General features: G+C 38.5%; 2 protein-coding genes across 4 annotated transcripts in view; both read left to right on the forward strand.

The window, feature by feature from the left end:
• HIT1 (Membrane trafficking VPS53 family protein) overlaps positions 1–10054 on the forward strand; it is an 81777-nt gene extending 71723 nt beyond the window's left edge. For all 3 annotated transcript variants that reach the window (XM_088954406.1, XM_088954407.1, XM_088954408.1), the window contains 4 exons: positions 6362–6424; positions 7592–7660; positions 8348–8443; positions 9564–10054. In XM_088954406.1, the coding sequence (XP_088810532.1) occupies positions 6362–6424; positions 7592–7660; positions 8348–8443; positions 9564–9860 (525 nt within the window). In that variant the 3' untranslated portion in view covers positions 9861–10054. The remainder of the gene's footprint in view (positions 1–6361; positions 6425–7591; positions 7661–8347; positions 8444–9563) is intronic.
• A 4687-nt stretch (positions 10055–14741) lies between these two features.
• Positions 14742–16616, forward strand: LOC148846055 (disease resistance RPP13-like protein 4). Its single transcript, XM_088955914.1, has one exon. The coding sequence runs from the start codon at positions 14742–14744 to the stop codon at positions 16614–16616; it is 1875 nt and encodes a 624-aa protein (XP_088812040.1).
• Positions 16617–23534: the final 6918 nt, after the last annotated feature.

The raw sequence follows: 23534 nt of genomic DNA on the forward strand, positions 1-23534 counted from the left end.
ATAATAGAACCCGAATGGTGGTCATCTTGGCTACCGGGGCAAATGTCTCCAAGTAATCTATACCATAAGTCTGAGTGAACCCTTTTGCAACTAGCCGAGCTTTGTACCTCTCAATGGAACCATCCGCATTGTGGTTCACAGTAAATACCCACCTGCATCCAACTGGTTTCTTTCCTTTGGGCAAGTCAACTAGCTCCTAGGTATTATTTTTCAACAGGGCATCCATTTCAACTTGCATTGCACCTCTCCACTCCGGGACTGATAGGGCTTCTTGCACTGTTTTCGGAATAGGGACATTAGCAATGGAGGTGAGATAGGACCTGTAGGAGGGAGATAGGCGATCATAGGACAAAAACTGGGAGATGCAGTGGGCTGTAGATGTGGTGCAATGCCGTTTTCCTTTACGGAGGGCAATGGGAAGGTCAAGGTCATCTGCAGAGGGTGAGGTAGCAACAATGGGAGGAGTCTCTGTGGGCCCTGGGATTGTAATATCTGGACTTGGAGCCGCAGAAGAGATTGGAGCTGGCTGGGACTGCTGATGACCGGGATCAACCTGCCTGCATCGCCTGTGATAGACTCTCAACTCTCGATCCCTTTAACCACCCTCGCTACTACAGCCCTCATCACCAACTGGAATAGGTAAGGGAACAACCCCAAAGGTATTAACCCTGTCCTCACTGCACTCCTCCTGAAGAAAAGGACCCAAATCTCCACGCTCACTACTCTCTCCCTGAGGAGAGACCCGAGAATAGTAGGGTGTCTCCTCAAAGAAAGTGACATCCATGGATACAAACTTCTTCCCTGAGACAGGATCATAACAACAATAACCCTTTTGAGTTTGTGCATAACCAAGAAAGATGCATTTGGAGGCCTTGGGTTCAAACTTGGAGTGATGGGGACCGAGAAACTGAACAAAACAGGTACAACCAAATGTCTTGAGGGGAATAGTGAACAACTCCTCATTGGGGTATAGAAGGGAAAAAGGAGGTTTCATATCAAGAACCCGAGAAGGAATCCGATTAATAAGATATACCGCTGTAAAGATAGCATCACCCCAGAAGCGAATAGGGACATTGGAAGTAAACATAATACTTCTAGCCACCTCCAAGATGTGCCTATTCTTCCTCTCTGCAACCCCATTCTGTTGAGGTGTATGAGGGCAAGTGCTCTGGTGGATAACCCCATGATTAAGGAGGTACGATGCCAATGGCTTAGCAAAGTAATCCTTTGCATTATCAGATCTAAGCACTTTTATCCTGGCATCAAACTGGGTTAGGATCATTTGGTGGAAGTTTTGGGTCAGGGCAAGCACCTCATCTCGTGATCGCATAAGATAAACCCAAGAAAACCAGGTGTGGTCATCAACAAATAACAAGAAATACCTGTACCCACCCATAGAAGGAATGTGATATGGCCTCCAAACATCAGTATGCACAATATCAAAAGAACTATTACTCCTTTTATTACTCAATGAATAAGAGTTTCTACAATGTTTAGCAAACTCACAACTTTCACACTTCAACTGAGATGACTCAACAGACTCAAACAAAGTAGGAAACAGACTCTTCAAGGACCGAAAAGATAAATGACCCAATCGGTTATGCCAAAGCATAACCGGACTCACAACCTGAGAAACAAGTAACTTCTTATCCACTGACTCTTCCCGACGAGAACTCTCCCCGAGCAGATAGATCCCATTCGTCTCACAGCCAGTCCCAATCACCTTCTTCATCTCCAGGTCCTGAAAAACACATTGGTCAGGAAAGAAAGTTACTGAGCAGTTCAAATGTTTGGTAATACTACTAACGGAAAGGAGGTTAGTATCCAGTTTAGGAACATGCAAGGCAGAGGACAAGGATATAGTATCCGACGGTTTGATGTCACCCTTGCCAGAAATAGGGACAAGAGAGCCATCAGCTATAGATACTTTATCCCTACCAGAAAATAAGTGATAAGTAGTAAACAAAGAGGGCAAGCTAGTCATATGGTCGGATGCACCTGAATCTATTACCCAACACGGTTCAGTAGTACCTGGAGCAGAGGCATGGTAGGCTGAGGCTCGAGTACCTGAGTGTGCAAAGGCCGATGTGGCCAGAGCTGATGATCACTGCGGTAACTGAGCTGAACTGCCAACTTCCTTCTCCAATTGTATTAGAGCAGCCCGAACTGCAGCTAAGGTCTCTAATGGTGTGCCTCTCGTGCCAGATGAGGATGCTGAATCAGTAGTCATAGCCACATGAGCATTACCCCTTTTATTTCTCAACTTTGTCGGGACCAAATGTGGATGCAGCTTCCAACATGTTTCTTTTGTGTGTTTAGGTTTCTTGCAATGCTCACACACCACATCCCTTTTATCTTCCTTCTTTCTGTCCCTCTCTGAATCACCCTCTGTTTTGGGTTTGACAGCTACCAAGGCAGGTGTAAGCGGCTGAGGTTGCATCATGACTTTCCTCTTGGTCTCTTCTCTATGCACTAAGGAGTATGCCTGAAAGAGGGTCACACTATCTCTGGTCAAAATCTGCTGCCTTACAATATCATATTCTGAATTCAGTCCTGCTAGGAACTCAAACACTCTGTTTGTCTCGATGTGCTTTCTATCTATTTGAGCATCTTTGGGACTCTCCCACTCAAGAGTCTCTAAGTGATCAATCTCATGCCACAGGGACTTCAAGGTAAAGAAATAGACCGACACCGGTTTCTCTCATTGTTTAAGGGAATTCACCTCACATTTCAACTCATATGATCTGGCAACATTAAGGGGTTGGGAGTAAGTCTCTTTCATCACATTCCATATCTCCTTGGCTGTCTTTGCCCATAAGTAATTTCGGCTGATATGGGGCTGCATAGAATTACAGAGCCATGTCATAACCAAGTAGTTTTCTTGGACCCACTTGGTATACATTGGGTCTCCCTTGGAAGGTTTTGCCACATCTCCCAAGAGATACCCTACTTTGCCCCTTCCCCCAATAGCCATCATGGTTGATTGGGCCCATTCCAAATAGTTTGATCCATCAAACTTTACGGTTGTAATCTGAAAACCTGTCTCAGAACCACCACCATAACTGCTGTTCCCAAAACTACCTTCTGCCTTATTCTTAAACTCCATTTCGGTCAAGAACCAGAAGTCTCAAAATTATGGTTACTACAGTCAAAACCAGCACTAGGACTCCCAACCAGTCACAAAATCAGTATAAAACCAATCTGTACTCACGGTAGATGTGCATGAAACATGTATAAGACTGATCTGAAATCAATAACCACACACAACAGCAACAGTCCGAACTGTTTTCACCCCTTTAGAAGTGTTCGAAACCCCAAAAGAAAACTGAAAAACAGTTTGAAGAGCAATCTGATATGCTGAAGCCAATTTGAGGTTTTAATCAGTCCTAAGAGCCGTACACTCCAGACAGTACCGTATGGATAAGGTTTGTATTAGGGTTAATATGAAACCCTAAAACTGATCAATGTTGAGGAGAACTATTAGGGTTTGCCGCAGGGATAAGATCACAAGGTTCGGCCTAATACTAGGGTTTGCCGCAGGGATAAGACAAAACCTTAGAGAATAGAGAGATAAAACCCTAGAGTGGTTCGGCCACCCTTGCTGGATAGGTCCAACCTATCTTCTCTGATGTTACTTCTCTCAGAAAATAAAAGACTTACAATAGGATACAGTTCGTTGCCTACCAAGGTTACTCGAACCCTAGCCTTCTCTGATTCTTCCTGATCACCAACTCGCTGCAACTGTGGCACTTCTTCAAACAGCTGCTAATCCTCTGGAGATCTCCAAGAACCAGTCAACGAACTCTGCTTTCTCAGCTTCCAGTCTTAGATGGTTCTCATGTGGTCGGCTGGACTAGAATCACATGAGAAGCCCTAGCTCTGATACCAAGTAGAAGTTCAAGACTGTTATCAGTCTTGAACTCTAATGGATTTCAGGATCGAAGATAAGAAGAAAGGTAAGAGGAAAGAAGAGGAAGAGGGAGGAGAAGCAATAGAACACAAGGGTTGAAAGGAGGAGCAGAAGGTTAATGTCCTGCCGCCGCCACTTTAACTAATATTTATAGGTTATGCTCATTACATGGAAAGGACAGATCTGCCCTTAGTCTTTACATAACAAATAGAGCAAAAAATAAGACTGAAATAAATAACAACTGAAACAACTAAATGACCAATAGTTAACCCTAGGCAGACTAGAACATCTTCTACCCTACAAACATAGTGGGACCGTAGCTGTGGGGCCCACATCAGTGTTCTCTACAATATTTTTCCTAATATTTTTGATAGATTGTTGATATGTTAGCAATTTTCGGATATCATTGATAGACTACATATATGCCTTAAAATTTTAGAATATTATTAAAACTTATCATGATATTTATTAGAAAAATCATGATTTTTTAAAATATCTTTTCCTAAAAGGAACCAATGGAAAATCAGTGATTGGATGATTTTTACTAAGTCACTATAATTTAAAAGAAACAGAAAAATCAACTACGAAGAGGATTCTCAATGTTGTTTTTTTCTTTTTTTTTCTTTCATTTTTTCATTTTTTTTTTTTTTGCACAAAGTGTCCACTCTCGGACTGGAACCCACGTTCTCACACACTCAAAATGGAAAGTGACATGTAATGAAGAGATGGCCAAAAGACTAAAGGGGAGACAAAGAGAAAGATACATATAAGTCTACTAATATTGTCTTAATTGATTTATACATTTGTTCTTTGAGCCTTAAATGTGCAATTATGCTTCTAATGGTTTCTTGAAAGTTTATCAACTAATTCCATGTTACTGGAAAGTTTTCCTGTTTTTTGGATTTTTCAAATATCTTAATGAAATTAGTGAAATATCCCGGAAATTTTCTGATCTCTACAGGGTGAAATGTCCATCAATATCAAAATTGCACCAATGAACTGTTGTGTGATACATGCAGGGGTGCAGGACTTAGCTGATAGAAAATTAATTACTAGATGAGCATTATCATTTCTGATCGTATTTTCAGTCTTAACATCGAGAATAGAGGCTAGAAAATGAAAAAAAAAATAAAGTATATATTTTAAAGATCCTGTTGCTCCATGTATTTCTATTGGACTGTCCCATGACACCAACTGTAACATTAAATGTTTCTTGTACATATAAAGGATGGTCAGGATTGACGACAGCTTTTATCCATGTGGCATAAATAGGTGATCTGGTTCACTCATAATTAGTCTGTTAAGCCGAACCTTCTCTAGGCCACATAATAGCATTATCCGGTTCACTCATAATTAGTCTGTTAAGCTGAAGATACTTGGCAAGAGAGCAATGGAAGAACAAGATATCCTTGGCATTTTATAGAGCCATAAATTATATTTAGAGACTCACCATTATATCACAGTTGTGCTTTTTAGAGGTTTGTCATTTCATATTGAAAAGAAAAAAAAATGGGCAGGGGTTTTAAAGGTGTAGGAAATCCATAAAATCCAGAGACAGCATTTGTATTCAATAAATTGGAGGGCTCACCATATGAGGGTGCAAATTGGGTAGACTAAGGTTGGGGATTTGTTAAAATTTGATTGGGCCCTCTGCCCAGTGTCAATTCTTCAAATCAAGTCCCAACTTGCACCCCAATGACCATATCTATAAACTAGGCAGATTAAGGGAAGCATTTTTCCTTGCCACCATATTTATGATGCGTGCTGCTTTTATTGTTTAATCTGGGATTGAGAACCTGTTTGACCCAAACCTCGTACCTTGCTAAGAACTACTCCTGAACATATGTCAGCCATGTATAACCTTATGCCCATTTTAGAAGTCTAGAAGATAAGGGCCATTCATCATCGATATAGAATTAGGTGCTGTTTCGTGAGTTTTTTCTATGTAGATCTTTCGACAACCCAGCAAACCAGAAGATGTACTCAGCTTTTGGGGTCTTGTCTTTAAAGACCAAGACTGTCTGGTAAGCATCTTGGTCGACTGGGATGTTAAAAACAGATCGGAAGGCTATTTTCAAGTGTCGAAAGACCAAACGCTTCATTTGAAGCATCCTAATTTTCAGCTTTTTGGGTCTTTGTGTACTTGTCTTCTGGTCTTCCAATCTACCGGATACCAAACGGAGAAAGACCATTTTTTGGTCTTTCAAGCTTCCTAACGGAGAAAGACCTTTTTTTTTTTTGTTTTTCGAGCTTCCTGCAGGCAAAAAAATGTGCGGAAAAGATGTGCTAAACATCCTCTAAAGTTCTAGCCATAAAAATACCTTTTATTAATTTGCTTGTTTATTTATAGGTAATATGAAAACACTTTTTATTAATCCCCAACAGTCTAGAAGACTGGGTTGCCCTGTATTTTTGTAATGAGTTTTATTTGTTGTTTTGATGCAATTGCAGATGTTGTTGGATACTCAGGCTGTAAAAACAATTCTTCTAGACATTCCTGCCCTTGGAAAGCAGGTAAATTGTTGAAACATAGTTGTATATTAAATTTAATAGGCTCTATCTTCCTTTGATACAAGCTTTGTTTGCTGCTTTTTTGACTGATATATATTTTAAAGCAAACATTTTCTGTGGCTGGATATAGAAAAAAGAACATGCATTTCGTACAGATGCTGTGCAAGCAGCAAATATTCTTGCTATTATGTACCATTGGCACATATTGTTCAATCCTCAGTTTCATATAGTAAGCAGCAATACTTGAATAAACTATACCTGAAAATCTGCACGACCATTATTCTATGTTATAAAGGTTTTTGTCCAATATGAAACAATGTGTATACATGCATATACATATATATACACAATATACGGACACACACACACACACACAGTTTTCATATAATTATGGAAACTATAGAGATAAATCCATAATGAGTTGGTGAATTAATACAGACAGAGTCCTTGTCAAATAAAATGTTAGAAATGAATGGCTTTGGCTTCCAATTTTGTTATATATAAATACAATCTATCCATGTGACCTGTCTGAATCATCATTATATTTTTATCATTATCACCCTCCTTTATTTTATCATTAACCAATAATAGCAAAAATCAGAGTAAAGATACAAAAGATGAGCATAAGGGTATAGAGGAATCACTTGACTCCTCATCCTTGATACAGAGAAAATCCTTTGCCTAGCCCATTAATATATCTTTTAATGGTCTTAATGATATTTTGATTGAACTTTATTGGTATGCTTCAGTAACGTAGAAACCTAGAAGGCATTTTAACTTCATTCAGGGAATTTTGATTCTGAAAAGTAAAAATCTCTTTCACTTCTGTATGAAAATCATGGAAAAAGTTTATTACAGTATATTTTTGAGACAAGTTCAAATAGATCCATTTACCAGATGCCCTCTCCATCCCATTGTTGTGATTTTCTCAATGGCTGTTGCAAATAAAAATTATACTATGAGGATCAGGAGAAATGTAGAGTTGGTTGGATTGTGAACATGAATCGATGTGTTAGCTGTGGTTAGATGAGATATCTTTGATATATTTGTCCATGCATTTGTGTGTTTTGACTTCTTGGAACTCAGAATATGCAATTGTACTTCATTGCCTTCAAATTTTAGTTGAAATCTTCATTTATCATCTTCAGTTGATAACTCTCTCTCTCTCAGACATCAGGTGCAGCCAGCTACTCAAAATTTGTCAGCCGTGAGATGAGCAAAGCTGAAGCACTCTTGAAGGTGGGGATTTAAGCAGGGATACCTGTTTTTGGTTGCTAATATTCATGTTTATTAAGGAAAAGGATGACTTTGATTACAAAGGGAAGTGTACCTAGCACCTTCAAGATATATGTCAGTTCTTCTGCCTTACCCAATGGTTCCAATTTTTATATTCATGTGATTCAACTCCCTGAGTTAACAACCCATCAGTACAACTGATTTCTGTTCACTCCCTTCCTAGCTAATGCCCTCAGTTCCAAAGCTGGATTTATTTCTCTCAATATGTTTCTACTTGTTTTGGGGCCAATCAACTATTACTCTTGAATACCTTCCACTATAATATCTCTGTATTTTAGGGATATACTCAATGCCCTTGGAAAAATTCCAATAACTCAGTTCTAGTCAAATCTGTTGACCAATAGGTTCTGATTAAATATCAATGATAGTGTACCATGATGATCCCTAAGTACTCCAATACCTGAATCCCCTGTGTTACCTAAAGTCATCAAATTTTGATTTATATGGTCATCCAAAGATGGGGGAGACAATGATATGTAGCTTTGCTTCTAGTAGATGACGATCAGGCCAGAGACCACCTGCATCCTAGAAAAAATAAAAACTCCCAAATGCTTGAGACACAAGGGTTGGGCATTCCCTTTCAGGTGTAATTATGAGCTAATATATGTAATACTTATTTTCACTCTTCAGGTCATTTTATCTCCAATAGATTCTGTGGGGGATACATACCGAGCACTTCTTCCCGAGGGAACACCTTTGGAGTTTCAGAGGATTCTTGAGCTCAAGGTTTGCTGCATCACTTCTACACCTTGTATTGCAGTATCATTTATAGCTTCTATTGAATATAAAAAGCTTCTGGCCACATTTGCACCTTATCTGGCAAAGAACAATTTGGCAACTGTAAGGCAATAAATTGACATTGAGCTGGGTTGGTCCCAGCCAAAGTCACTTTAAAGTTAATACCAAGATGATATTTGTTTGAGAATTGAGAGAAGATGATCTATGGCGACTTGTCTTAGGAAACAGTACTCACTCAGATTTTCATCTCTTGACTGATACTCTATTGCACGTTATGTATGTAGATAATGCCCTAATATAACTACTATTATTAAGCAAGTCTCCATTATGATCATTATAATGTGCTTTTATTGTCTTATCTAATTTAGTATATAAAATATAGTATTTTCAATAACATTATATGTATATTATCTATAAATGAATCCACTGGCATATTCATCAAAAAAAAAAAAAAATCTACTGGCATAACAGATTTTTTTCACTGTTATACCAGTGGAAATAGTCTACCTCTGTTACTACTCCCATTAAACATTGTAAACCTCTTCGGCAAAGGCCCTGATCCTCACCCTCAAGTAAGAAAGGCAAATTTTGTCTGATATTTAACCATGTCTATGTTGGCATAGGATTTGTTGTTGCAAGTTTGTAGAATTAAATTATGGAAGTAAATGATTTGTAGGATACACAATGAAAGGAAATGGTTTTACTCCATTGAACATTTTTGTCTTAGAAACCTGGTGCCAGAGTGAAATAACAAATCAGCATTTTAAAGAGTAATGCACCTTTTATTTGAATGACGAAACAGAAAAAGATCAAGAAACTTATACCGAAGGATTGAGGTGCTGAGCCTCGCAATGAATTTTCAAATATTTACTCTTTAATGTAACTGTTGGGGATGAAGAATGCTGAAATAGTTGTGAGCCATCAGCTTTAGTCTTAGATGATTCTGAATGGTGGATTCCACAGTTTTTTTCAGAGATGACATCCTGTACATAGCAGCAGTAGTACAAAATTGGCCACTAATCAGGAACCAAGTTTCAGAAAATCATGTTCCATGTATCTTGTTTAGATTTGTTTACACACTAGATTCACTAATGTGAGAGGTATGCAGGGCCTGAAGAAAGCCGACCAGCAAACTATACTTGATGATTTCAACAAGCATGGATCAGGGATCACACAACCCCCAGCTGTCCAGTCTGTTGTTCCAGCTGTCCCAGTTGCACCGACTGCTCCTGTTGCTGCAAATTCGGCCTCAGCTGGAGTAATTGCCTCCAGAGAAGATGTACTCACTCGTGCAGCTGCACTTGGAAGGGGGGCTGCCACTACTGGATTTAAAAGATTCCTTGCCCTAACAGAAGCTGCAAAAGATCGGAAGGACGGGCCTTTCCGAAAGCTCTTTAATCCATGAGACCCAGATTACATTTATATATAGGGTTAGTGTTGACCTGCATTTTTTCTAAGGTTGGTTTGCATTTCCAACCAATGTACAGAAAGTAATGTATTGCTCACATTTATAGGAAGCTTGTTTTCCTTCTTGCTGTTTTCTTTGATCTTTTCTTATAATGAAAATAAAGAATTTTCGTTTTCTGTTTCAAAAACAAATTCTGAAAATTTATTTTCAAGTTTCACTCTTTCGACTTTTTTCACTTTCAATGCATTGAAAGAATAAAGCAATATCTATGGTACCCAAAAGGTATGACTGGTAGAGTTTCGACAATCAAAACCCGTTTGAATTTGATTAATATACTAGCAAATAGCAAGGTTCAAAATATCATTATTGTAAAGTCTGTCATTAAGCTTGGAAATGAATACGCATCATGATACACTGGATATCGGATATGCGTGGAAAGATTATAAATACTAAGGTTCTAAATATCGATATGTATTGACCTGTATTGATGCTCTTTTTTGTGTTTTATTTATTTATTTTTTAAACTGGTTCAGAGGGGTCGGTTTAAGTCTTGGTTACCCTCTGAACCATAGCCTGACTTGACACATTTCTTGTAGGGGTGTATCGGGAAGGCCCTGATATGGGCCGATATATGATGAAATTTTCATCCTTGACAAATACAAATATATAAAGTGCAGTGACCCTTGGGGATTCGGGTCTCCGATGGAGAATTCATCCCCATTGGGGTCGGGGATAGAGGAGGATTCCTTTCCCCGACGGGGATCGGGGATGGGGATGGGGGGTGATTTGGGGGTCAAGGTCGGGGATGGGGAATGTAATCCCTGCCCCGTTGCCATTCCTAGTAATATATGATATTTTGATCATTTTTGGTTTAACTCATTAACACTATTCAATATTTGACTGCAATCTAAATTCGATTCGAATCTAGTATAAATCCAATAGATATGATCCAATTTGAATTTTCCTCCCCAATTTGACTGGAATAGCTTAATTTTTACATCAAATAAATTTTTAACATGTTTAAATTTGAGAAAAATATGAAATACATCATATTTTTGGCTCAAGAAAAAATCCAAGCCAACTTGAAAAAGCATCTATAAATAAAATATAATACTTAACTCCACCATTAGAAGATACTGGGGCAGCTCCCCATACATTAGAACAAACTAACTCTAATGGATGATTATAATAAGTAGAAGATGTTGAAAGATGTAAACGACGACTTTTGCCAAGTTGACATGATCCACACACTATTGAATCAAATGAATCATTGTATTGAAGACGAAAATGTGAAATAGCATGTTAAATAATTTTGGTAGAATGTCAGATTTGAACTGTGGCTTTCTCTCCAATGAATGTAACTGCATTACTAATAGACGATTATGAAGACAGATCAATCCCTGTTAAAGTTGGAAACTGATAAAGTCTAACTTTACTGGGTCCTCGGAGCAACAAGAGGGAAAAGGATGAATGAAACTCAAAAATAATTGTTATCTTTGGAAAATTTACTAATTGACAATGGAGATTGTCAAGCTCGAATGTGATGTGATATCGCTCTTGAGTCAGGACACCATGCTGGACCAAACTGTGAAGAGTTTTCGGTGTGGAATGCGGTTGGTTTAGGAGTGGTGGGATTTGTAGCATTTTGGCGATCACCACTAGGGAATGAGAGATCAAATCGACGATTACTCTTCCATATCCCATGGCCAGGGATGTTGCACATTGACAGACAATGTTGTTATGTCTTCTACTGCAACCCAAACCATTAGTATAACCACCACGACCACCTCAGCCTATGCCGTGCTATGAAATGTTGTGTGGCTGTTGTGAGTTGTTCTTGCTGCCAAAGGAAGCAATATTAGCAGAGGCATGGTCATTAGCTTTAGAGTGTTGATTGTTTTCTCGAAGCCAAGACTCATGATTAAGTAGTTGACCAATAGTATAAAAAATTCTTAACTTATCAAGATCAAATCAATTAGTAATAGCAGTAATAATTGATTCATACTCTAGGTCCAAGTCCAATTAAAATATACAAAACAAGATCTTGTTTTGAAATAGGATCACCAACAATCGAGAGATTATCAACAATACTTTTGGCATTTTAAACATACTCAAAAATAGAAAGTGCACCTTTCTTGAGACTCTGAAGTTGTTTTCATAGTTGGAGAACTCTAGATCTTCTAATGCACTCCAAACTGCGACTAAGGAAGACATGCCTATGACCTAGCTGAGAACACCTTCAACGAGTGATGAAACTATCTAGTTTAGTACTAGTTGATCCAACTGATACTAGTGATTATATGCTAGGTCGAAGATCTTCCTTGATGGATCTTTTGGATCATTGATCTCTTTGGGAGGAGTTGGAGTTTTTCCTTCAACCATTCCCATCAATTTGTGAGTTCTAAGAATAGGAAGAAGCTGCGCAAGCCACAATAAATAATTGTTGTCGCTTAACTTTATAGGTAAGTAGTGTTTAATGTTTGGCATCGACATTGCAGCTCGTGGAGTCACAACAAAGACTAACAATCCATGACCGTTGGCTTCTATTTTGGCTAACCTATTGATCAAGGACATGGTGGTATTGGCTTTGATACCAAGTTTGAAATAAAGTAGTAAAGAAGAATGAATTGAAAAATGGTTCGGTGGTGTTGATCACCAGAACCTTGTTCAATATGTAACATTAAGAAGCAGAGTCCAAGTACAAGACTATCTTGTATAGATTACAACAAGAAGAAGATAAAGAGATAGAGAGGATAAAAATAATCGATCTAGAGAGAGGTTATCCTAGATCGACTAGAAGTGAGATTATCCGGCTCCAGTGGAGTCTTGGTTATTATCTAATGATGTGGCAACCTTTTATGGTGCAGCAACCTTACTCCTAATATGGTCAATCACCAAAGAGTTAATTACTACCCACGCTTGCTTCAAGATGAGGTAGCCAGCAACTTCAGCATCCTTTGTCGTCTCGTGGAGGAGTGGGATGGGCAGGTGGAGTCGGAGTTTCTCTTTTATTACACACCTAAGGAAAGTTATCTTGTCAAGATCGAATCCTGAACTCTTCATTCCAAACCCACGGCATCCAACAGTTCTTGTTGAACTCTCTCTAGATCCTCTAGACTTCTCGTCATCTCAGCCATGACCCACTCGATTTCCAATGCAACAATCTTCGCGCCACCAAACATCACATCCTATTATGTAAAGAAAATTAATAATTTTTTATAAAATCAGAGATATAATCGATAATGAGATGAAGAAATGGTAAAATATATAAATCTGGTCTGGTGGGTCAATAATCGTTTTCCTTCTTTTTGAGTTTCATTTCATATAACATGATAATGGCCTTGATGTTGTCTTTGGTTAAGTCTTCTGATTCATTTTTTTTTTTTTTTTTCATCTTCTTCATCATAAAACGCAAGCAGATCAAGTATAGACTAGGTGTGTTTTTCTTTAACGTCTCAAAACCACTCTCTTTATCGTAGTCATTTCAATTAACTTCAATGGAGAAGACAATGAATAATACAAAAATGGTAGTTTCAACATTTAGAAAACTATACATAGTTGGATGAGAATATTTTTTTTTTGAAATTAACTGATGGAACACTAATGGAAGGGGGTCTTTGTGGCTAAAATTTAGGGGGGTGTTTGTCACAAAAAAGTATTGGGGGACTTTGTCCCTAACCCCATAGTACAAGGGGGGTCTTTGTAATTCCCCAAAAAATTCACTCCTTTCTCCAAAAGAAACCTTAACCATTTCATTTGAACATTGAGTCTACCCAGAAATTTGCAAGGATCTATTGGAGCAACCGAAAGGACTTCAATGTTACATTTAGAAAACTAATTGAAATATAAATCGCTTAAATAAATGTGATTATTGAATGTGATTATTTTTCCAATTTAACTCGCGTAGCTTGTTATTACTAGAATTACAATAGAAGCCTTAAACAAAGACTACATAAATTTCCAAAGCAACTGATTCACCTCTGTCAAAGTAATAGCACAATGATGCTTTGTCAAAGTAATGTAAAGCTCACGCACTTGTGATGAGCATAGAAGACCATCTAAAACTTGCAATGGGCATTTCTTTGGGGACCTGTGATGAGCAAAGAGTACTACCTGAGACCTGTGATAGACATAAAACAATATTGCAAGTCTGGACTTGACTTAATACACTACCAGTACCCTACGATGAGCATAAAATAGCAGTATGTTTGATGAACAATTGATAAAGCCTAAAACCAGTGATACTTGTTCACAAGCGACTTATGCTCCTTCCAGTCACAGCAAGTTATGATGAGGCCGCGAGAGAATCCATAGATGGATGTAAATAGCAAGAATCCATATCTTACTAGACATGTGGCAAAACCTCAATGATAATCATCTAATGGTTGACGCATGGACAAAGATTTCTTTCCTCAAATAGAAAAGTCCTCTTTTGGGCTCTTCTCCATATAACCTCGAGATTGCCACTACAAAAAGGAGAGAGAGAACTTTAGGAATCCACTATCCGAAAATCCTCTTCCCCTTTTCTCTGGACTCTTGTCCAAAAAAACTTGCGCTACCTACAAAGTACAAAGCCTAACCTAAGTCCTGCAAGAAGACCATCCCAGATCACCTTACCACCACAATTATACGCATAATTCTGGTGGGAGTATTTGTTACAAAGTAAAAGTTGAGGGAGTGTTTGTGCAAATGAAAAGTATTAATAGTTTGAATGAATTGAATTGTCCAACCCAAAGTCTTATTTGAAGTCTCCATTTTTCTTGTCCGAACTGTCCACTACTGTCAACTGTTCATTGCGGAGTTTTTATGAGTCCTTCCGAGAAGAAAATCAAGAGCACAGGCCGCAACTTTTCACCTCTCCAATAGGAAGTTTTTGACATGTCTAATCTTCCCGGTTCTTCTTCAGTCGCGGTGACCGGAAGAATCTCCGAAGATATTCTGCCGGATTTGCTGAGGCAACTGGAGGAATTAAAGCATCGCAGAACAAATAATTCATCTCAGATGCAGGAATGGTTGTTCAACCTCGCGAAGAAAGAACTGCAATCCATGCAAGACTACGCCAGACTCGGAATCAAAAACTGGGAGCAACTCATCCTAGAAGACTTGAATGCTTTATCAAGATTCTTCCATCAAGATGCTAACCAAATTAATGGCATCCCTTCCAACCTGCAACATATCATCAATTGCATCGCCAGGATGAAAGTGCGAGTATCATCTCTCGTAGATAACATAGATTCCAACAATTCCCCGTCCTCTTCTCAGTCGCAGCCGGAGGAAGATCCCGACGTTGTTGTTCGAGAAACGTCACAAAAATGGAAAGATCTCCATATGGAAGAGGAGATTCTAAAGAGCCAGGGCATGACCGAGCTTAAGCTGAGTTACGACAATCTCGAACTCGCGGAGAAGCTCTGTTTGCTTTGCTTCTCCATCTTCCCAGAAAATTATGTAATAAAGAAGAGGCCCTTGATATACTGGTGGATCGGTGAGGGATTCGTAACTCCCACCGCAAACCATACCGCCGAGGAGATGGGCAATCAATGCTTCCGTAAGCTGATGAGTGTTGGCTTGATCGAGCCCGTCTACGAAAGAGGATCTAAAGCCGCAAAGTGCTGCAGAATGCATCCTTGGATTCGACGTATGGTGATTTCTGTCGCTAAAGAATTGAGATTCTTTAACTTCGATTCGAGCGGCAATCCCATATCTCCCGCTGAATTTTCCCGATCTGAAAATGGCGCAGATGAATTCTCTCGTCGAGCATGCTTGGTAACAACCAATAGAGGATCTCCAGATCTACGAAATTTCTATCACGAGGACCTGCAGACACTGTTTAATGTGAATGCCCAGTATCTTGATTTCAAAAAGGATGGCAAGAGTGATGGGTTATCGATGATGAGGAAGTTGGTTGTTCTTCAACTGGGTAAATGGCAGAGATGGCCGAAGCATCACATTGAGGTGGAGGACGAAATTTTTCTGAAAGATTTGGGATCTATGAAGCATTTGAGTTATCTGAGTCTTCAGGGCATATACGGAATAACGAAGCTTCCAGTTTCAATTGGCAGGCTCATCAATATCAAAATTCTGGATCTCCGAGCATGTCAAAATCTGGAGGAACTGCCGGCCGGGATAGCATCTCTGAAGAACCTAACTCACTTGGACCTGTCTGATTGTTTCTTGCTAGAGTACATCCCCAGGAGTCTTAGCTCGCTCTCTGAGTTGCAGGTGCTGAAAGGATTTATAATCTGTAACTCCAAGACCAAAGATGTATGCAGACTGAGCGATTTAGTTACATTGAAAAAACTAAAGAAGCTGAGCCTGAACATCAACATAGAAAACAGAGCAACTACTGAAACAGGAGAATTTAAGTTGAACGGGTTGGAAGCTCTTCGTTCGCTAACAATAACATGGGGAGCTTCGAAAACAATTCCGTCTTTTTCATTTCCCTCGAACCTTGAAAAACTCGACGTTCGATGCCTACCAGAGGAAAATCCACCAGATTGGCTCAGTCCCAGCGAACTGAGTAACCTAAAGAAGCTGTACGTCAGAGGAGGAAAGCTTGAACGGCTGGTGACTCATGGCAATACCCAGCGTCTCACATGGAAGGTCCAAGTTTTGCATCTAAAATTTCTGGAGAAGTTCCAGATGGAGAAGGTCGAATTGCTGCAAGTGTTTGCGGAACTCAAATACCTGTACAAGTTTGAGTGCCCCAAGCTAACCTCATTTCCCTGCAGTGACAATGAAATCTGCGAGAACTGAGAAGGGATTCGTTCTTAGCATTGGTGGATACTGGATTATTTAATTATCTTTCATTCATTCTTTTGGTTGATGATAAGTTAATTGTAATTTTTTTTGGATAAATTAATTGTAATGTTGGGGTGGATTCGAGCAGAGACGAGCCGAATAGTTCGAGCCTGGTTTGACCCAGAACCTTGAGCTCGAGCTCAGTTCGAGTCAAAAGTTCATAAGTTCGAGCTCGGCTCGGCTCGGCTTGTTTTATATTTTATAAAAATATCTATTATATATTTTATAAATATTTTATTATAAAAATAAAAACTATATATAAAAAAATTATTTTATATTTAAAAGTTAAGAATTATAATAATTAATAATTATACTATTTTTATTATATATGTTATTTTCTATAGTTTTATTATATATATATATATATTATATATATTATATATATTCGAGCCGACTCGTGAGTCTCACGAGCGGAGCTCTAGTAGGCTTGAGCTTGGCTCGTTTATTAATCGATCCAATGAGTTGGGCTCAAGGTCGAACTCGAGCTCGTTGCCACCCCTAACTAAGTGTACCCTCCTTACTGTTTGAAAATTGACTGACACTATCCTTGCTGCTTCTAACAATTCACTAGCTCTAGTTTTATTGTTAGAGTCTGTTAAAACCCATACAAAATGCCTAAACTACCCTTAAACTCGTGCAATTCGCTGAACCCGTCGCTATTGGTTCGATTTGCAGTGACGGGTAGAATGCAGGGGAGAAGAAGAAGATCGAAGAAGAAAAGAGACAGAGAGAGAGATAGAGAGGAGAAGAGATGCTGGAGGTGAAAGAGTTGTCACTGTCACTACTGCCGCCACTACTGTCGAAGAGAGAAGAGACAGATCAACTAAGGACCACCGCCGCTCAACCGAGAAGATAGTGAACATTATAAAGAAAAATGGAACAAAGAAGGGTAGGGAGAGAGAGATCGTGATCTGGGAGGTTTGTCATCGTTGTCGCTTGATTTCAGTTTCAAGGACGAGATGAACAATTCCCAAAACCATATTGGAATGAGAAGAAGCAAAAGAGGAAGAAGAAAAAAAAAAAGAATGAGAGGGAGAAAGAGAGTGAGACAGGTCTGGGTTCAGATCTACTGCCGCTGCAACTTGCATCGGTGGTGATGAAACAAAGGGAGAGAGAAAAATGGGGGGAAGAAGAAGAAGAAGAAGAAAGAGAGAGAGGGAGAGAGAGATCAGAGGGGGGGTGAGGAGATCGCCGCCACCTCCTCCTCTGTTTTGAGCAAGATGATGGTAAACAATGAATTCTCGACAAAAAAAAAAGAGAAGAGGAAGAAGAAGAAAGAGAAGAAGAGGAATAAAGGGCCTTGGGCGACGATGGAGGAGGAATAGAGGGTTTGCCTCTGCACTAGAGACCAAACCCTCAGATCTGAGTTCCTTATCTAAGAGATGCAAAAACCCTTTGAGATCTAAGAGATACCTCAGATAGATATAAGATATAAATAGAAACCCCCTTGCCAAGATCACTTTATCTTCTCCACTCGATGCAAGTGCGAACCATGGTAGTAACCTCCCTCCACCGAAGATTACCAACAAAAGTACGAGGACCAGTCTATGTTTGATCTGTTAAGATAATTGTTTTCTGCACGTTTATGTTTCTAATTGTAGTCTCAGTCAATGAGTCCTAGTCTTTAGGAGATTAGTTACAGTACTTGAATAATGAGTTTGTTCAGAGTCCATAGTTAATGTAATTGTGCAGATAGAACGTGGGTTTGTTTGGAGTCCTATTTACATGCATTTTCTGTTATGAATTTGTCTATTTATTAGGTTCAAGACTTCTGAATAAATATAGTGAGAAAAACGTATTTCTCTTATCCTAGGTTCTCTGTTTTTTCAATTGCCTTTGTTAACAGTATGCTCCTTTAATTTCTTTCATTGATAGTGGTATCAGAGCCTTTCAAAATGACTTCTGAAAGTTTTGTTCAACCAGCCATTCCACGTTTTGATGGCCATTATGATCACTGGAGCATGCTGATAGAGAATTTCTTGCGGTCTAAAGAGTACTGGCATGTTGTTGAAACTGGTGTAGCAACACCTACGGCTGGAGCGAAATTCATAGACGCTCAACACAAGGAGTTTGAGGGACTAAAGTTTAAAGATCTGAAGGCGAAAAATTACTTATTCTAGGCTATATTGATCGATCTATCCTGGAAACTATTCTTTGCAAAGAAAGTTCCAAGGATATTTGGGATTCAATGAAGAAGAAATATCAAGGCTCTTCTAGAACAAAGCATGCACAGCTCTAGGCCTTGAGAAAGGAGTTTGAGGTTCTATAGATGAAGAATGGTGAATCTGTAACCAGCTATTTTGCAAAGATCATGACTGTAGCAAATAAAATGCGGTTCCATGGTGAAAAGATAGAAGGATGTTGTCATTGTTGAGAAGATATTGCGGTCCATGGCACCCCAGCTCAATTATGTTGTCTGTTCAATTGAAGAATCCAAGGATGTAGACACACACTCCCTTGATGAACTCCAAAGTTCTCTGCTGGTCCATGAACAGAACATGAATCGAGATTCAACTATAGAGGAGCAAGCTTTAAAGACTTCTACCCCTATTTCTTCCTCAAATTCTAGAGGTAGAAGTAGAGGCAGAGGAAGGGGTGGCAGTGATGATCACTCTCAAGGTAGAGGCAGAGGACGGGATCAACAATCTGCCAAATCCAAAATAGAGTGTTTTCGATGTCATAAATTCGGTCATTATCATTCTGAATGTTACACTAAGCTGCCTAATGACAAAGAAAAAGAAGAGACTTCAAATTTTATTAAGAAAAAGGAGGCAGAAACACTGTTGATGGATGTTCAAGACGGAAAGGAACCCGAGTCAAAAATCTGGTACGTGGATACAGGATGCAGTAACCACATGAGTGGAAGTAAGTTTTCATTTTCTTATTTAAATGAAGATTTTCATTCTACTGTAAGTTTTGGTGATAGTTCTACTGTGAAAGTGATGGGAAAAGGTGATATTAAGATAAGAACCAAGAATAGTCTTGTGGAAACAATCTCTAATGTGTTGTATGTTCCTGACCTGAAAAGTAACTTAATGAGTGTTGGTCAGTTACAAGAAAAGGGCTATGTTATCACTATTAAAAAGGGTCTTTGTGAAATTTATGATCATGTTAGAGGTGCTATTGCAGTTGTTCAAATGAGTTCAAACAGATTGTTTCCATTAAAGATTGAAAGTATTCAATCTTGTTTGATGGGTGAAATAAAAGATCCTTCATGGTTGTGGCATTTTCGTTATGGTCACTTGAGCTTTGGTGGATTGAAGACCCTTCAACTGAAGAACATGGTCACAAGCCTTCAAGAAATTACTGCCCCTTCCCAAGTCTGTGAAGAATGTGTTGTTAGCAAATAACATCGTTCTCAATTTCCCAGAGGAAAGTCATGGAGAGCAAAGGATGTTTTGGAGCTAGTACACTCGGACATTTGTGGACCAATAAACCCATCTTCTAATGGAGGTAAAAGATATTTTATTACCTTTATTGATGACTTTTCAAGAAAAACTTGGGTTTATTTTTTACAGGAAAAATCAGAAGCTTTATCTACATTTAAAAACTTCAAAGCTCGTGTGGAAAATGAAGTAGGAAAGACCATTAAGAGCCTTCGTACAGATCGTGGTGGTGAATATTGCTCAAAAGAATTTGAAGTTTTTTGTTCAGAACATGGCATTCGAAGAGAGCTTACAACTGCGTATACACCACAACAAAATGGTGTATCAGAGAGGAAAAATAGAACCATTCTCAACATGGTGAGAAGCTTATTGGCAAGAGGAAGAGTTCTAAAGACTTTTTGGCCAGAAACAGTAAACTGGAGCATTTATGTTTTGAACAGAAGTCAAACTTTTGCTGTTCAAAATATGACACCAGAAGAGGCTTGGAGTAGGAGAAAATCAGCTGTGAATCACTTTAGAATCTTTGGATGCATCGCTTATGCTTGTCCCGGATGAGAAAATGAAGAAACTTGCTAAAAAGGCTGAAAAATGTGTCTTTCTTGGTGTGAGTGAAGCATCCAAGGCATATAAATTATTCAATCCACTGCCAAAGAAAATTGTGACCAGCCAGGATGTTGTTTTTGATGAAACGAACACTTGGGATTGGAATAGGCAGCAACCTACCCAAGTCCTTTACGACAACAATGATGAACAGGAAGAAATTTCAGCACCTTGTATGCATGAAAATTCATCAAGTACAGCCCCAACAACCACTGAAACTTCACAAACAGACACTGAAGTCAATGAAGAAGAAGCTCAAACTCTTTGTCGTGTTAGAAGAAGGCCTGCTTGGATGGAAGATTATGAGATAACTGGAATTCAAGAACCAATTACTCACTTTGCTTTATTTTCAGATTGTGATCCTACAACTTTTGAGAGTGCTGTTAAATAAGCAAAATGGTGAAAAGCGATGGATGATGAAATTGATGCCATTGAAAGAAATGATACGTGGGAACTATCTGACCGTCCAAAAGGACACAAAACCATTGGTGTAAAGTGGGTCTACAAAACAAAGCTGAAAGAAAATGGTAAAATTGACAAGTACAAGGCACGCTTGGTTGCCAAGGGATACAAGCAGCAATATGGGATTGACTATACAGAAGTTTTTTCTCCCGCTGCAAGACATGACACAATTAGATTGGTGGTTGCTTTGGTGGCACATAATTCTTGGCCTATTTTTCAGCTAGATGTCAAATCAGCATTCTTGCATGGGTACTTGAAGGAGTATGTATTTATTGAACAACCCCCTGGTTATGTCAAGATTGGAAATGAGCATAAAGTTTACAAATTGAAGAAAGCTCTTTATGGGCTAAAACAAGCCCCACGGGCTTGGTATAGTCGCATTGAATCTTATTTTATTAAAGTTGGTTTTAGAAAATGTCCTTACGAGCATACACTTTTTGTGAAGATTGGAGATAAAGGGAAAATGCTCATTGTTTGTTTGTATGTTGATGACCTTATTTTTACTGTAAATTGTGATGCCATGTTTGAAGAATTTAAGAAATCTATGATGAACGAGTATGAAATGTCTGATCTTGGTATGATGCATTACTTTCTTGGAATAGAAGTAGTGTAATCATGTGATGGGATATTTATTTCTCAGAAGAAATATGTGGGAGAAATTCTGGACAGGTTTGAGATGAAAGATTGTAATCCTGTAAAAACTCCATTTGATGTTGGCTTGAAACTGCACCAAGATCATGAAGGGAAGAAGGTTGACAGCAAACTTTACAAACAAATTGTGGGCAGTTTGATGTATCTAACTATAACAAGACCAGACATAATGTATTATGTAAGCATAATCAGTAAATATATGGAGAAACCTATAGAATTGCATTTGTTGGCAGCTAAAAGAATCCTTTGTTACTTGCAAGGAACTAGGGAATTTGGGTTGTTTTACAAAATGGGTGCAAAGTCTAATTTGCTAGGATTTACTAACAGCGATTATGTAGGGGACCAAGATGATAGGAAGAGTACTTCGGGTTACTTTTTTATGTTTGGGATAGGTGCTATTTCATAGTCATCCAAGAAGCAATCGATTGTCACCTTGTCAAGCACAGAAACTGAATTTGTTGTTGCAACATCTTGTGCTTGTCAAGCGATTTGTCTGAGGAGAATTCTTGAAGAGTTGAAATTCAAGCAACCAGATGCTACTACAATTTTTTGTGACAACAATTCAGCCATCAAATTGTCCAAAAATCCTGTGTTACATGGAAGAAGCAAGCATATAAATGTGAAATACTATTTTCTAAGAGATCTCAGCAGTGATGGCACCATTGATCTGAAGTATTGCAAAAGTGAGGAACAGTTGGCTGATATATTTACTAAGCCTCTCAAAATCTCTCCCTTCCAAACTTTGAGAAGGTTGATGGGTGTTTGCACTTTGAAGAATGCTAATGCTGCTGCTGCACAAGTAAATTGAAGCACTGCAGTGTTCAGTTTAAGGGAGGGATTGTTAAGATAATTGTTTTCTGCACGTTTATGTTTCTAGTTGTAGTCTCAGTCAATGAGTCCTAGTCTTTAGGAGATTATTATAGTACTTGAATAATGAGTTTGTTCAGAGTCCATAGTTAATGTAATTGTGCAAATAGAACGTGATTTGTTTGGAGTCCTATTTACATGCATTTTCTGTTATGAATTTGTCTATTTATTAGGTTCAAGACTTCTGAATAAATATAGTGAGAAAAACGTATTTCTCTTATCCTGGGTTCTTTGTTTTTTCAATTGCCTTTGTTAACAGTCTGCTCCTTTAATTTCTTTCATTGACATGATCTACCCAAACCGAATAGGGCGCTTTCAACCATACAAGGGTATATTACGGATTTTCAAAAAATATAACTATCACACTTTCAACCTGATTCTCTCATGTTGTGGCAAGAAGGGAGGAGACTTTTGAGAAAAATAAGGGCAGATTTTGTGTTTTAATCTCTATGTTTGGTTTGAAGGAAAAGTAGGGAAAGGAAGGGAAAGATAGGGAAACCTTTACAAACCTTTTATAGGTTTCCCTACCTTTTCCTTCAAACCAAACATAGCCTAAGGGCCTCTTGGTTTTTCACTTTAGGTTGAGTTTGTTTGCAATACAAAAGCTGACTTGTACCTCGGTTCGCTCTTTGCGATCATTTGGTTATCATACAAAAAACATAATGATTAAGATGTCAAAAATGTTTTTTTTTCTGATATATTTGTGTCGTGAGAAGAATATACCAATTTTTTGGATACAAATTTGTACTCTTTTGTCTATTTGATTGAAAATTCAAGGCATTTAATGATGAGGCCCATGTTTTTGCACCAATTTTTTTGGCTCTCAAAGTCTTAATGATGGGGCAATGCTAATACCAAATATAATACTGCTCAAAATACTTGTTTTAGTGTAGTTAGCTAAGTATGT

The sequence above is a fragment of the Nelumbo lutea genome, chromosome 7, assembly GCF_056320005.1.
Source record: "Nelumbo lutea isolate HS-2025 chromosome 7, American lotus-T2T, whole genome shotgun sequence".
Taxonomy (NCBI): Eukaryota; Viridiplantae; Streptophyta; class Magnoliopsida; order Proteales; family Nelumbonaceae; genus Nelumbo; species Nelumbo lutea.

Bases quoted from the DNA above. Each gene is read 5' to 3' on its own strand.
- LOC148846055 (XM_088955914.1), top strand. From the start codon at position 14,742: ATGTCTAATCTTCCCGGTTCTTCTTCAGTCGCGGTGACCGGAAGAATC.